The 14,783-nt window shown below is 42.0% G+C and overlaps 1 protein-coding gene across 1 annotated transcript in view; it reads right to left on the bottom strand.

Moving 5' to 3' along the window:
* Positions 1–14,783, bottom strand: part of si:dkeyp-14d3.1 (transmembrane protein 132C) — a gene marked incomplete at its 5' end in the record, with an annotated part of 118,973 nt that overhangs the window by 65,311 nt on the left and 38,879 nt on the right. Inside the window, one exon of the mRNA XM_053421887.1 lies at positions 343–489. Coding sequence (XP_053277862.1) covers positions 343–489 — 147 coding nt within the window. The remainder of the gene's footprint in view (positions 1–342; positions 490–14,783) is intronic.

Consider the following 14,783-nt stretch of genomic DNA (forward strand, 5'->3'; position numbering starts at 1 on the left):
CAGCCAGGCTTCAGCCCACCTGACTCTGGTTCAAAACGAAATGGTTGCAAGATTGTATCTTCGTCTCCAATAGCCATATTTCTACAGAGGTAATGGATAGCTAAAAATCTGGGTGCTTGTATCCCGTGAAGGAGGGAGGGTGAGGGGGGGCGGGCCACTCAACACAGGTCAATCTGGGGAGGGCTGTTTTAGACAGGGTAAAAAGGGTGCTGTTTTAAATGATCCTTGTGGTATTTTGACCAAAATATGTTACAGATATCTCATTAAGACCCCAAGGAACCATATCAACTGTGGTAAAATGGGCATAATATGTCCCCTTTAAATTGATGTATGTCTGCTTACCTTTGCTGATCGTAGCCAGACTCCTTCCTGCGGCAGTGCAGAGTCACAACTCGATGGCCTTCACTCCTCACATCCTGGCTGACTATCCACTGAGTCGGGTTGCTGGGTCGAGCGCCGAGAAACGTCACCCCTTCTTTCAACTTGACTCTGGAGAGACACAAAAGATGAGTTTATGAACGTATGAGGCAGAGAGATTCTCCTCTGTCCCCGCAAATATACCTATTTCAGTGAATCATCAGATACATCCAACTGATCCGTTCACAGCAGCTGAATCCAAAAAGACAATGATTTCCATTCCCGTCACTCTGCCTGGAATTACATTATCCAGATGGTTCGCTGCACTGTGTCGTCTTCAAAAGATGTCACAGCTGTTATTTTGGTTTGATCACACTGTGTTTGTTTCACAGGAAAACAACTGACAGCTTCAAACATGCGTGTTATCAGTGAGCTGCAGCAGTTCATCAAGTAACCACAACACATACAGCACCTGCCATTTGAGTGTATCGTAAGCTGTCTGATCGTTGCTGCGTTCCATCTTTTCTGCAGTCTCGTTGAGGTTAGTTCTAAATTTTACACATAAAAATGAACGGATAAACAAACAACTTCTCTTTTTCCTGCCATCTGAGGTGAAAGTGCTGATACCATTTTGTTCCTCTTCTCTCTCATTTACCTCTCTAAGTAGCACTCTCTCGCAGGCTCCAAAAGGGAGTTATGAAAAGGTTCTTTGACTGCTGAAAAAATGACCACGTCAATGTCCTTGGCTCAGGGGTGTACAAAGGAGGAAAATGTCCACAGGAAAACTAAATCTGGAAATGAAAATCTCGCTTAAAGGTAATCCATGTTGCAAAGCATTTGCACTCAACGGAGAGGAGAGATCAAATTATGTACAGGGTCCATTTAAAGAACTAAGTACCTGGTCGAAAGCACACATCTCAGGACAAGAAGAGTGTATTTTTACTTGTCTCTTAATTAATCATGTTTGTGTTTTGAGTCTAACTTAAGAGTAAACCAATTAGAGGGCCGAGGTGTGATTACTAGTTTACTAAATTACTAAATTACTAATGACAAATCGCTGGTATGAGGACAGATGTAGCAGGAAACTGTTTTCTGAAGTGGAACAAGGAAAGTGTACATTTATCGTGCACAAAGGTATAGATGCCTATATCACTGTCTTGACATTGTCCCTTGAGGGAAATACTGTCCGACAGACCTCAGTCCAGAATTATGTGGGTCAAAGACGTAATTGCTTTCCATTCCCTTATGCTAGCAAAGTGCCAACAATGTGTCTTAGCAAACGTCATTTTAATACTAACCCACCTCTGAGGGCCCACAAGTGCAACCACCAAAAACGACAACTGTGTCAGTCTAAAACCAGCACTAGTGCCGTGCATGGCACCACTTTGCACGCCGTGTTGACATAAAAATAGACATAGACTAATGTTCCATTGTATAATATGCTCTAAGGCCTGTGTGATTCTATCTAGGTGACAGAGAAGTCCGAGGATTGACGAGAAAAATAAATTATAAGAGAAGGTCCAATCACTTTTTCTATCCAATCCATACAAGGTTGGCAGATGAGACCAAATATAGGACTTTGCTTTCATCTTGAATCTGTTGCTGCACTTTAACATGCACTATGTGATTGCCTGTCTGTATGCCAATGACTGTATCTGCCCTGCAGTCAAGTCTCTTTCTTTGATGTGGTGTCTTATCATGTTTTGAAGGGGGTTATATACGAAATGAAAATGGGTAATGTGACAGATGCTGTGCTTCCCGTCTCCATAAGAATGAAGATAAACACAGCACAGAAGGGTCACTCTGGATAAATCTGTGTGTGTGTGTGTGTGTGTGTGTGTGTGTGTGTGCTCAATATGTATGTATGTGTTTGTCTAATAATCATATTTTGTGCTCCCTCTGCTGTCCGCTGTGTTGTGTGTAATGAGTGAAGGACTAAAGATATTTGCAGATTTTCCAGAACATCACGTTTGGTCTCAGACGACACAATGGTTTTGTCTTCTTAGATTAGATCTGTGTCGGTCCAGGCAGCCAAACACTCATAAGTTCTTTGACCTGGTTGTAAGACATGGCGCACTTAACATCACACCCTGACCAATCCAAGCTTGCCATCTTTCAAAGCATGTGAGACCTGAGATGAACGGTAAAGTGTTCTGCCTAATAACACAAAGAAATATTGGGTTACTGAATGAGATCGTCATCTCTCAGCAGTGACTCTGGATCTTTCTCTTTCTTTCCCAGTTGAAAGAGTAATGTGTTCACGCCGCTGACAAGAGGGGGATAATCAGAAGGTTATAGGTTTACTGAAATTACATCTTTTCTCCTAGGCTTCCTTGTTTCCTGTCTCTTCTTGTCAAGATGTCAATTCAAATTCTGCAATGGAAGATGATGATAAAAACTTAAATAGGAAGGATTGGCTACAGTTATACAAACACAGACTATATGTGAAAAGGGAGCACTGGCAATTTCACATGGCAGAGTAATCTTACATGGGGAGTACTTGACCTATGTATAACAGCTGTATAATCGTTTGAAACCTGGTACTTGTTAGTTTTGATATTACAAAAAGTATTTATATTACAGCCATTTATATTACAGCCATAAACTGTCAAAAAATTAAATAAAGAAATACGAGCGTTTTCTTGCGCAATGTGTTGAACTGTGCTAGCTTTGTTGTTTTTTAACATTTTATCATTGTCATGTTCATTTTATTCAAAATTCTTTAAATTACTGGCCACGCAGAGTTTTGGAGCACAGTTAAACACTCAGATTTTCCACAAAACACTTGGATCAATAAAGCCGACACAAGATATTACATATTGTGTACGTTATAAACACCAGTCTACAGTCATGTCTTGAAGTCTGTATTATTGGTCCCATTTATCATTCCTTGTCCGACAGCACCAGTTGGAAAACTTAAACATATTGGTGCAGCAGGAAATCGCCTCAGCCTATCTACTACTACTATATGAGAAATGTGGAGGAAAATATTTAATTACAACACTTCATCTTTACCCACTGCAAATCCTGTAATACACAGAACATCACAAAACGAAGCTTACAATGTCAACCCAAGGATGGAAGATCCACTGTTTAAGCCGGAGTGAAAGGAAGTGCTGAGGAGGATCTTACTGGCAGTGAGCGTACAACTGTAACAGAAAAAGCTCCGACAGAGGCCTCCTCGTGTCCCGACGGGAGCAGAAGGGTCTTGTATTTGGTTTCTTTACACTTCAGTGGTCAGGATGTCTATCAGAGGTTTCCAGTGAGGCTTCAGAATGTTTTAAACACAGTTAAGTCTCACAGGGGAGCCAGTCATTACTCAACAGACCATATCCAAGCTCACTGAGCAGTTGCTGGAGAATGGTTGAAGAGTATTTTATTAACTTAATGGTCAGTTCGGCATTGCAACCAGCCAACGGAGAAGACTCCTGCAGGTTAAATAGGATCAAGGGCTAGCGGCTATCAGATTCATGTGTTAAGCTCTGCTGGGGGATATAAACCTTCAACTAGGGCACTTCTAAAAAACATGACCAAGTAAGCAATCCTCAAATTTATTAAAACCAATATTGAGCAGAGTATATTTATTAAATTCCAGTCATGACACTTTTAACTAAATATTGACGTGATTGTTTTTATAGGTTTGCCAGCAAATAGAACATTTGTTCTGATGTTTGTGTCCGTTAAATATATTTTTACATTTGATCGTTTGTGGGTTTGTACCAAATATGATGGCAATCTATCCAATAGTTTTCACGTCTCACAAAAAACCTTATACATCAGTGTTCAGTGAATTCATCCAGTATATGTTGATATAATTGATCGTACAATTAAAAACATTTACGTGCTGATTGCATTACAAGTTTCATCATGCAAGATATATCAGTACAGATAAAAAATGCTAATAGAATGCTGGTGCTAGAGGGAAGATTATTACATCACCAAAGTCTGTAGGATTCATCATCCGACAACCATGAATGTCAGCACAGAATTTATAGTTTCAGTCTGGACCATAGTGGTGGACCAATTGACAGACATAACTAGAGTCAGGCCACTAGCATAGCTAATAAAAAAACAAGTAATATACTGTCCAAGCCTTATGCTCTGTACAACACACAACTCAGGTAGCTGTATGTTTATAACCCAGGTGGAAAATGGCCGACCTCTGGGCTGTATACTGCCTGAGAGAGTGTTTGAGGCAATTCATAAATACAAAAAACTCAGAAATTGAGACAAAAGTAATAACGTTCTTTCTTTGAAAATGAAAATAACATGAAATAGTGGACAAGCATGTCATCCAGCGTGGTTCCTCGAGCCATATACCTGTCCAGGGCGAGCCCCCACCTACTGTAGCTGTTATGAGTCATAACACATTTCTTGTTGAAGTAAAAAACAACACAGTGTCCCAAGTTCCGGGACTTGGTCACAGGAATGAAAAAAATGATCTCCAGCACTATTGCAGCAGGGAACATGCAGCTAAACTGGAGGAGCTGTGAGGGAAAATGGATACAGTTCACAGTAAAGTTTGAGCTCCCACAAAACCACATTTTGACAGAGAAGGTAATTAAATTGGTTTTGTATTTATATAGCGCTTTTCTAGTCTTGATCACCACTCAAAGCTCTGTACAGTACAGTTTTTAACATTCAACCATTCACACATGCATTCATACAGTGCATCTATTAGCAGCCCTTGTTTGTTCTAAGAGGGGCAATTCGGGGTTCAGCATTTTGCATCTTGCATCAAGGACAGTTGGGGAAGACTGGGTATCGACCACTCTAGACCTCAGCCGCCCACAAAAGAAGGTTGTGCATAGAAGTTATTTTGAACTAATGGCTCTAATCAGAAGGAGAATTTGAGTGGCCCAGATTTAGTATTTCTCCAAAAAAATTGCAGAGAGGATTCCTAATATGGCACAACATACTACAAAAAAACACAGGAGGACACCACAAGAAATTTCCAATTCTTTTCAGTCATAACACATACAAACTAACCTTTTTAGTAGAAGGCTTTGTATATGAGGGAGACATCATTGTCTTTGAAAGCCATCCCTACTGTGAAAGGTACAATTGGAAAGCTGTAACACTGTGCATTTCTACTCTCAAAGAACAAAAGCCTGCTCTGACATTTGAAAATGCTGGTTTTGCAAAACTTTGTCAGAAATTTGGCTTCAGTTTTCAGGAAAAGAAAATTGAACAAAAGGAACTGAACATATTTGAAGTGTCAGCTGATGTGCCTGACAGCCATAAGCTAAGTATGAAACCCTCACTCTACTGTTTGGGACAACGTACTGCCGCTGTGAGTAAAACTGACTCTTGCAAAGACTCAGTGAAGACTTGCTGAACCAAACCTAGAAAACCAGCTGTAAGTAGCATCATCCTTACTACCATCTGACATCAGATGCCTTTACGAAATGTGATATTTATGTATTTGAAGGATATTATGAAAACTGAAATAGCCCTTGATAATACAAAGGTTCACTCTTCCTTTATGCTGTTTGAATCTATATCAATGTATGTTTTAGTAATTTCACTCTTAAGCTGTATCTGTGTATGCATAGGAAATCTCTGTAAACAACACAGGAGACATTTGTGGCTCAACATCCTCCACTCACCCCTTCCCTTCCGGATGAATTCTCTTTCCACAGCTACAAATGAGTTGTGAAGCAAATTTGCTGCATTGACCAGTTATACAAATATATCTGGTATTTAAATTCGAACACAATCAAACAACCTTATGAGGAGGCAGAGGGTATGACAAGTAAACTACCACATGCCCTGGAGAGCTGTGGGTTGACGGCCAACAGAACCCTGTAGCAGCATGGGGCCCACATGCTGTGCTGCCCTGCCTTGACCCCCAGAACCTTCTCTCAACCAACATGGAGCTACATGCAGCAGAATGGATTATCCTTCAAGATTAATTGAAGAGAAAAGGGAGCCCAACTCCAACTCCGATCGAATCGAAGACAGCATTGCCACACTGAAATGTGTGACTGAACTCACAAGGTCACTAACCCTCACTCATTCACCCATGACATCTCAAAGTCAGGAATCTTCAAAAGCCTTCCTGAATATCCTTTCAAAAACTTGATATTTAAATTATGTCAAGATATTTTCATGTCGGACAATGGCTTATGTGCAGCTAGCGTTTTTTTGAATTTAATGTGTTTGATGTATAAATTTGTTGCTTTTGTTTTCTCTTACTCAATTTGAGTCAACTTATGTATCTTATTCTTTGCTTGTTCTACTTAAACTCAGGTCCATTATTGGCCAAAGTAAATGTATGCATTATAGGCACTCCTCTGTGATCTCACAGTTACATTAGTGTCGTTATACTGTATCTGAAATTATATTGATGGCTGAATAACTAATTGGTTCTGCATTATAATTCTGATTGATGCAACCTTTCCCCAAATTCAGCTTGTTTTTCCCTACATATGTAGGTCTTCATCTTGCATGTGATGAAGCTTAACTGTATAATTCCGGACATAAATAATGGATTCCAGGGAAAACTGTGTCGATCCCTCCTTAAAGTTTGACAAGTTGACACTCCCTATGAAAATGAAAGAGTAGGTAACATCATATATCAATGCACCTGGGCTCATCTCGCTGTTAACAGTTTTCCTGTGAAGCCACTGCCATCGGGGCGGAATGTTCTGAATATCAAGTATTATATGAAACTAGAGGGGAAATAAACGGCTACAGGAAGCAGACAAGAAGGAAAGGGCAGTAGCATTTAGCTGACAGGCTAAACTTACACAACCTAAAAATTGTCAGCAGTCATGAGAGAACCTGACAAGTTCGTACTGTAGCTAAATCTGAGCCAAACTGAGCAGGACAAAGAGAGGTGGGTGAAGGTGGTGCAGAGGCATTCAGATAACACAGCATGGTCCACTCCTGACTCTTACGCCATTTCAAGTCATCATGACCCTTTCTGGAATACAAAGTAAAAAAAATATGCAGCAGCTACAGTCTATTCTATCTCACTTTTTTTAAATTCTGAGTCTACGTCACTGCTCGCCCTCGACCACCAATCCACTCTCGGTCCTGACTGTACGCTTAGACTCCTCAGGGGCTCCCTTAATAAATAGTGATGAGATAAGTAGGAGAGCTACTTCTCAGCGGGGCAGTGAAAGAAAAACATTTCCAGGGGAAATCCAATAAGGTTTAGGCTGGACGATAATGGGAGTCCCCAGCCAGTGGTCTGTATCCTGTGACTAGACCTGCAATCCAGTTGCCTCTGTGGCCTCCTTCCATCTGGCTACTTCAGGCTGCGCCTGGCTCACATGCATCGTAGAGGCTGGTGACCTATTCTGACCATTTCTATCCATTGACCCCTCTGAGGACCATATTCATCCACAATCAGCAGCTCCCTCAGGAAGTGCTTCCTGTTTTATTGTGCCATCCCGCATTTAAACAGTGTGCGAGGACGTAACAGCTCAGTGGGGAAGAGGGAAAAGAGAGGAGTTGCTGTGTGGGGGTACGGCAAAGAGACAGCGGGAGGACAGTGCACTGGTACGGTTTGTAGATGACGCCTAATAGAACGGTGTAAAGCACTCCACTCATCTACTAGTCTGCTACTACGCAAAGCCTTACTCCAGTAAGAGCAGACGACGGAACACACACACAGACAAACACATACACACACAAAATAAATCAGGCCATACGCCTACACTGCAACCCTGAAGCGATATATTTCAACAGTCAAATGTCTGCAATATATAAAAACACAAGAAAACTTTTCCAAAGTCTCAGAAATTCAAATCCTCCTATTTTTTGTGTGTTTGTGTATCTGAGAGTGTACGCAGGGATTCATAATCTCATATGTAATTGATTGTGATGTTATTGATGTATTTACCTCAATGACACTCCCACTCTATATTAGAGCATTTAGGGGTTGTGTGTTCCTGCATACTTCTGATATAAACAGTGCAGATGTAAACTGATATACTGGAGGCTTCAACCAAATCAATGCTCAATCAGTTGTGTGACTTCATGTGTTGTTGAATTTCATTGTGGTGACGTTGCGTTGCCCGCGCTGCACACAGCAGAAGAAGACCTCAACTTTTCATATGGAAACCAAACCATGTTTAATCAAATACTCAGTTGCAGGTGCTAGCCAATCAAATCCTCTTGTAGCAAAAGAGGAAGCAGAGTCAGTTGGTAGCGGATTTTACTACTAGCAGGGCACGTTAGCATACAACGTTAGCAAGTGGAGGGCATGCTCACCAAATATTAACATATGTCAATGCTGTGAGTGCAGCATAAAGATGGCGATGTTGGTTTATCTATACTCCACTCGTACAATATCACAACTAGGCTGAAACAGTAATCAGTTTCAAGGTATACAAATACTGTAACTTTTCAATATGTAATTACCATGGTAATATGGTTGATATTATCCAGCATCAACAAAAGTTAGCCTTTAAGGCGGTTGCTAATGCGTTTTACGAATGTCGATATTTTGTATTTGTCAACCTGTCTCTCCTCAAATTATATCTATTTAGAATTAAACAAATTTAACATTCCTTTATAGCGATGATCATTTTAGTCACTATAATTGTGATACAAAATAATGGTTCTATCTCTAATTGCAACAACCATTGAATAGATTTCCATGAAATTTGGTACAGCTTCCCATGATGCCTGTAGGATAATTAATCCACCTGACCCCAGTCGCCACCTGAAGGACAAAGCTTGCACCTAAGATTAAGATGCATTTATTCGTCCCAAACACATGCACAGTCATGCAAAGGCACACTCATGCAGGTAGGGAAATTTAATCTCTGCTTTTGACCCATCTTGTGCAGTACACACAGAGCAGTGAGCAGCCGCGTACAGGCGCTCGGGGAGCAGATGTTGAGGGAGTAAGGTGCCTTGCTCAGGGGCACTAGACAGGGTAGGGAGACTCTTGGATTTTTGGACAGATCAATCCAGGTTCGTCTTTTGTTGTCTCTCCGTGGAGTCGAACCAGAGACGAACCAGAGACCTTCTCTGCCCATAGTCCAAGTTTCTGGAACTAGACCACCGCCTCTACCCTGTGAAATATAGACCTGATAAACTGGCACAAAGAGAAATCTGGATGGAGAAGTACTTTTCCAGGGGGATGCTGCTGACTCTTGGTCTTTTTTTCTTTTATTTCCTTTTCAAAAAGAGAGGGAAAAGAACTTGAAGACACGCTGTGGGTCAGGTAGGTAGGAGTTGAAGCAAATAGAAAGACAGTGAGACAGAATAGGAGAAAGGAGGGTTAGGAGGGAGCCTGAGTTTTCGCAGCCACAGAGCGTGACTGTACTCTGCAGTTTCTTAAATCCATCTGCCAGGCAGCTCATCTCCATCATTCATCAGATAAGGAAAACAGATGCTTCAATACTATAGGTTACTGTAGACACAAAAGGAATCAGTGATATGAAACAATTAAAATGTCAATAGGATGACAGCTAGAGTGATTCTAATATAAAGCCCAACACAACACCTTTAAGTCCCTTTATGAATACTTTAATAATCATGAGGCTAAAACAGACCTTCCCTTTCTGCTGGCTGTCAGCAAGATCAAGCAGGCATAATATCTTCACTCTATCGGCCTCAGATCAGCCGATTCTCTTATTGTGAATTATTCATTCGTTCCCTCGTTTTAAAACTACGTAATGTCAACATAAACGATACAAAAGTATTCCCGATTCCCTGTGTGGTTACCTGCGAATATTAGTACTGGATTACCAATTGTAATAATCGTCTAAAGCAAAGCACTTCTCAGACAATTATGTCCCTGCTGCTCATGTGTCAATGGGGGAGCCCCTCAGTGATGAAAACATGCTCTAGTCACAGTAGCATTCATTTTCTCCACATGCCAGGAGACATATTTCCGCAGCTTTTCATTTCGGAATCACACATTGGAGATTACAGAAGTACCCATTGTTATGCTGAGTGGCCATAAAAGAGGGGAGACGCATTTTGGAGGGAAATTTGTTTGCCAATTATTCTATCTTTTGTGTGGACCCCGTGCGATCAACAACAGGGGAGCATAGGAAATCCCATATGAAGAATTCATATGATTGCTATCATGTTGGTGGTTCTCACAGAATGTGTCCACCTAATTGGATTTTCACGACATTCAGGAGCACAGCGAGTGGGGAAAAAAACACACGGGGAAAAAAGGAGGCACTGAGAAACAGAAACAGTCGATAATAGTCGGATGTGAGCCTTCTATGATATTTTAAGACTTGCATAACATTTGGACCGCTTTTCCTATCCACCTTAATCAGATACGAGAGTGTTTACTCAAACCAAACTTAAAATTGAATCCAGCAAGTTCAAGAATGTGTCACTAAATGAATTAATCAGTTAGTTTGAGGGTTTGTGAAAAAGATCCTTGAGTCTGTGGATTGCAGGATCATCCCTTGTTGGAGGATGTTAAAGTGCAATTGAGAGGCGCTTGTTAAGAGGAAGCAGGTTGTGCGGCTCGACAAAGGCTGCTGGAAAGTGTGTATTTCCACTTTTTTCCTGCATGGGGCAGACAGCCGCAGGCTCAGCTACGGTTGAGCGCATATGTGTGTGTCGAGGTAAAGACTATGCCTTTCATTTTGAGCACAACAGCAAACGCTCTGAAAAGTCAAACAAGCACAGGCGCAGGAAAATGTGTCAGAAAACAAACACAAACACACACTGACAAATACACATCTACGCATGCATGTATGGCTTGCGCATGTATACACACAAGCTCTCGAACAAAAACAGGAACACACACTCGTAGGAGCAAGCCTCTGTTAAGCTGTGACGAAGAGATAATGTCACAACATTGCCTTTGGCAGGAGAGATTTACCCGCACACTTGTTTTCCTTTCTTTTCCCCTATTTTTGCTCATTTCATTTCATTTCCAGTTTTGAGAAAATGGTAGGGGAATACAGAATTGTGTGCCCAGAGGAAATGGTTGGTAAATGGGAAGTTATGTCGAAAGCTGTGGCTCTGCTGCTTACTTTGAATTAGACTTTGAATTGAAAGTTGCAAAGTCTAAATCTTGAAGTTGCCACAGCAGATTTTGCAAAGAGCCACGTTTTTACATGTTGATCAACATGGACAAAAGCACCTGTACAGAGCTCATACAGAAGGGGACTGCCGTCCCCATGTCAAGTCCATAAAACATCTTTTTTAATTTATACCTGAAGTTTGTTTCATCTCAGAGCTACAGAGGTTTTCATAGATATAGAAAAGATGTGGTTTAAAAACAGACATAATTTACATACATACTTTAATTGCACATATTCATGTCTATGGTTGGCTGCCCAAAAATGGTGCCAATCAGGTACCGATTCCTACACTGCCCCAACCAGAATCACAACATAGATTTCGGCTGAGCTCCGTAATGATATAGTTGCCTGGCTTACAGGCAACATAAACATCTCCAAATAGCATTACACTCAACTTTGGTGGCACAACATCCCCTCCCTGAATTTGGCAGCACTGTCGTTAGCCTTTATTTTGCTAACGGCTACCTCAAACGTCAGTTGACACCGCAATTAATTTCACTTGAAAGGATCCGACGCCGAGGCACACATGTTTGAAAGCAGTTCTGTGTAAATGGAGAAACAAAGCAAACTTAATGAAGCACTTGACAATGCACAGATATATTTGAAAGCAGAAGGATGCTCCATGTTTGACCTTTCGTCCCCATATCAACGCATCAGACGTCAGTGTTTGCGTCGCTGACCCAGGTGGTGGGGAGACAATGGATGTTTGGAGTATTTAGTATTAAGCACTGACACTGACACTGCTATATAGTGTTTCTAAAGTTAAAATAATGAGTTTTGCCCATGTTCATATTTATATATTAAAGTTTACTATACTCTACCATTTTAAAATTTAAATGTTTAATTTCAAATTGCACATGTAATACCCAACCCTTTCCATGTGTTATTAATTATTCTATATTCACACAATGAAATGTTCTGACAGATTATGTAATTTGTCAGCTGTCAAAGACTGCTTGAAAATTCCATACTGGAAGTGAGCAGGTAAGTGAGTGGTGACTTGAAAACATTTGAAAAAAATATGCAATTACAGTCACTGTTTTTTGCCTCAAGTGAGTTAAAAAACATTCCTAAGCTCAAAATGCACCAATAACGCAGCAGTGGATGGCGGCCACAGTCGCTGACAAATAGAGATGCGCGTGCACCAACGCATCGATGTGATGACTGGCACGAGAGGCACGGGGCTCTGTCAGGTTGGGAAGCACAGGCACCGAGTCCTTCAGGGATAACGCTTAGTATTCATCAGGGCATTGGCTTCTTAACCTTCCCCCAGAGCCGAGGGTTATTTACACCAGCCAGTAGCTTCCAGCCTTCTTTTACACGTCCCCTCATCCCCTGCCCCACCCTCATGTCCCCTTCCCAAGAGGATACGGGAGTTGGTATAAGATAAGCCTCGTGTCGTGGCAGAGGCAACTGACACCGCTTCAACAACGTGAGGATTTAGCCCCAAACAGAGTACTAATGCCCTGCACATGTGGGTAAGCTCAGATACACACCAGCTCTCATCCGCTATGTATAGCTAAACATAAATGGTAAGGCAGGCACACACACACACACACCAAACTCATGCAAGCACAGACACATTCACAGAGGGAAATAAGCATTAAAGAGCCACCCAGGAGTTACTTCACAAGGAGACAAACACACACACACACCCACAAACACACGCAAACATACACACACACACACACACACGCACAGACACACACACACACACACACACACACACACACACACACACACACACACACACACAGACACACACACACACACACAAACAATGAGGTAATGAACAAGCAGCTAAAGTAAAATGCCCCCGGCATGGTTTACTCTAATGCTCACAAAATTGCTTTTAATTGGTGGAAGAGAAAAAAATCAATGCAAACCCTGTTTAGAAAGGAGAGGAGAGGAGGAGAAGAGAGAGGAGAGAAATAATGAGGAGAGGAGAGGAAGAGATAGAAGAGAAGGAATGAGGAGAGGAGAGGAAGAAGAGAAAGAATGAGGAGAACGAGGAGAAGAAGAGAAAGGATGAGGAGAGGAGAGGAAGGAAGAGGAGAAAAAGAAAGAGGAAAGTAGGAGAGAGGAGAGGAAAGAGCGGAAAAATGGATAGAGAGAAAGAAGGTGACTGGCATGTGCCGATCAGACAAGGCTCCGGGTGGATACCTACCATTGGCCACCGCATTTTCCTCCCCTCGCGCTTCCTACGTTTTACCATTTTCAAAAAAATACTTCTCTGCAGGGGAACAACAACAGTGCTACATGCAGGCTGACGCAGCGCTGTGGAGACAGGTCTGGCTTTGCGAAACCAGAGGTGCATTTTAACTTTTCGTTCCCGCAGCATGACCATACCACCGCGCAGTGAACCAGTAAGGCTGATGAGTATAGTGCAGAATCCTCAGGGAGCTGAGAGGGCCCAGGGGCGCCCTGCCTCCCAGCCCACCTCGCCCACAGCTGCTTTGATGAAAATTAGCTGTCAGTCTGCGGCACTCGTCTGATCGACACAACTTCATCTGAGGCTCGCTGACCTTTACAGGAGAGAGCAGAGGAAGGACGGCCGCCCACCTCGCAGCGAGATCAACACACTGAGAGATAAAACAATAACAACTCCAGGAGCTCGGTGAGATGACACAGCAAAGAGTTCCATCTCTCAGGAAAAGTCAACAACAGAGTCGAACTACGCAACTACAAACGGATGCAGTGGTGTGTATGTGGTGCATATGAGTGTGTGGGAGAGTGTGTGTTCCAGGAGCGGAGAGCAGTGGTTAAGGACATCAAATGGCCTGAGGGAGATAAAAGCCTGAACCACAGACAAGGGACAGTGATTTACCGAAGACGACTCAAATGAATCAAATCTAACGGGAAAAATAGATCATCTCATGTATGTCACCATTTCGTTACCAGCACAGGGAGAAAATTGCACCTCTTCTCTCCTCAGGAATTCTAAAGGAGTTGATTTGCCTTAAAATATTCAATTTGCAGGCTCCCCAGGTAAAATCCATTAAAGCCAGCCAGTAATGTCAATTGAATTAGGGCCGCCTCGTATAAAGCATGGATTCCCTGTTCTTTCAGCAGAGTGGCTGTGCTGGCACCTTGTTTGTAACCACAAGGCAAGTGGGATTAGAAGGAGACGCAGGACGCTAATGTAACACGCAACTTTTCAAATCATGCAAAACCACAGAGAGCCACTAACGCCCTAATATAACACAGAGGAGAAGGCATTGCAGTCGAACAAAGATTTTCTTTCGGCAGCACTGACACCTTAACTGCTGTGAGGGAAATCAACACAAAACTTTAGAAATGCTGCAATGGTTTTATTATGGGCTCTGTTTGCATCTGCAGGGTTTGTGTATTGTATATAAGTAGCAAAGACTCTGAGGCTAGGGACACACCGGAGGCGGAAATGCCATG

The sequence above is a fragment of the Pleuronectes platessa genome, chromosome 4 (assembly GCF_947347685.1).
Source record: "Pleuronectes platessa chromosome 4, fPlePla1.1, whole genome shotgun sequence".
Lineage (NCBI taxonomy): Eukaryota > Metazoa > Chordata > Actinopteri > Pleuronectiformes > Pleuronectidae > Pleuronectes > Pleuronectes platessa.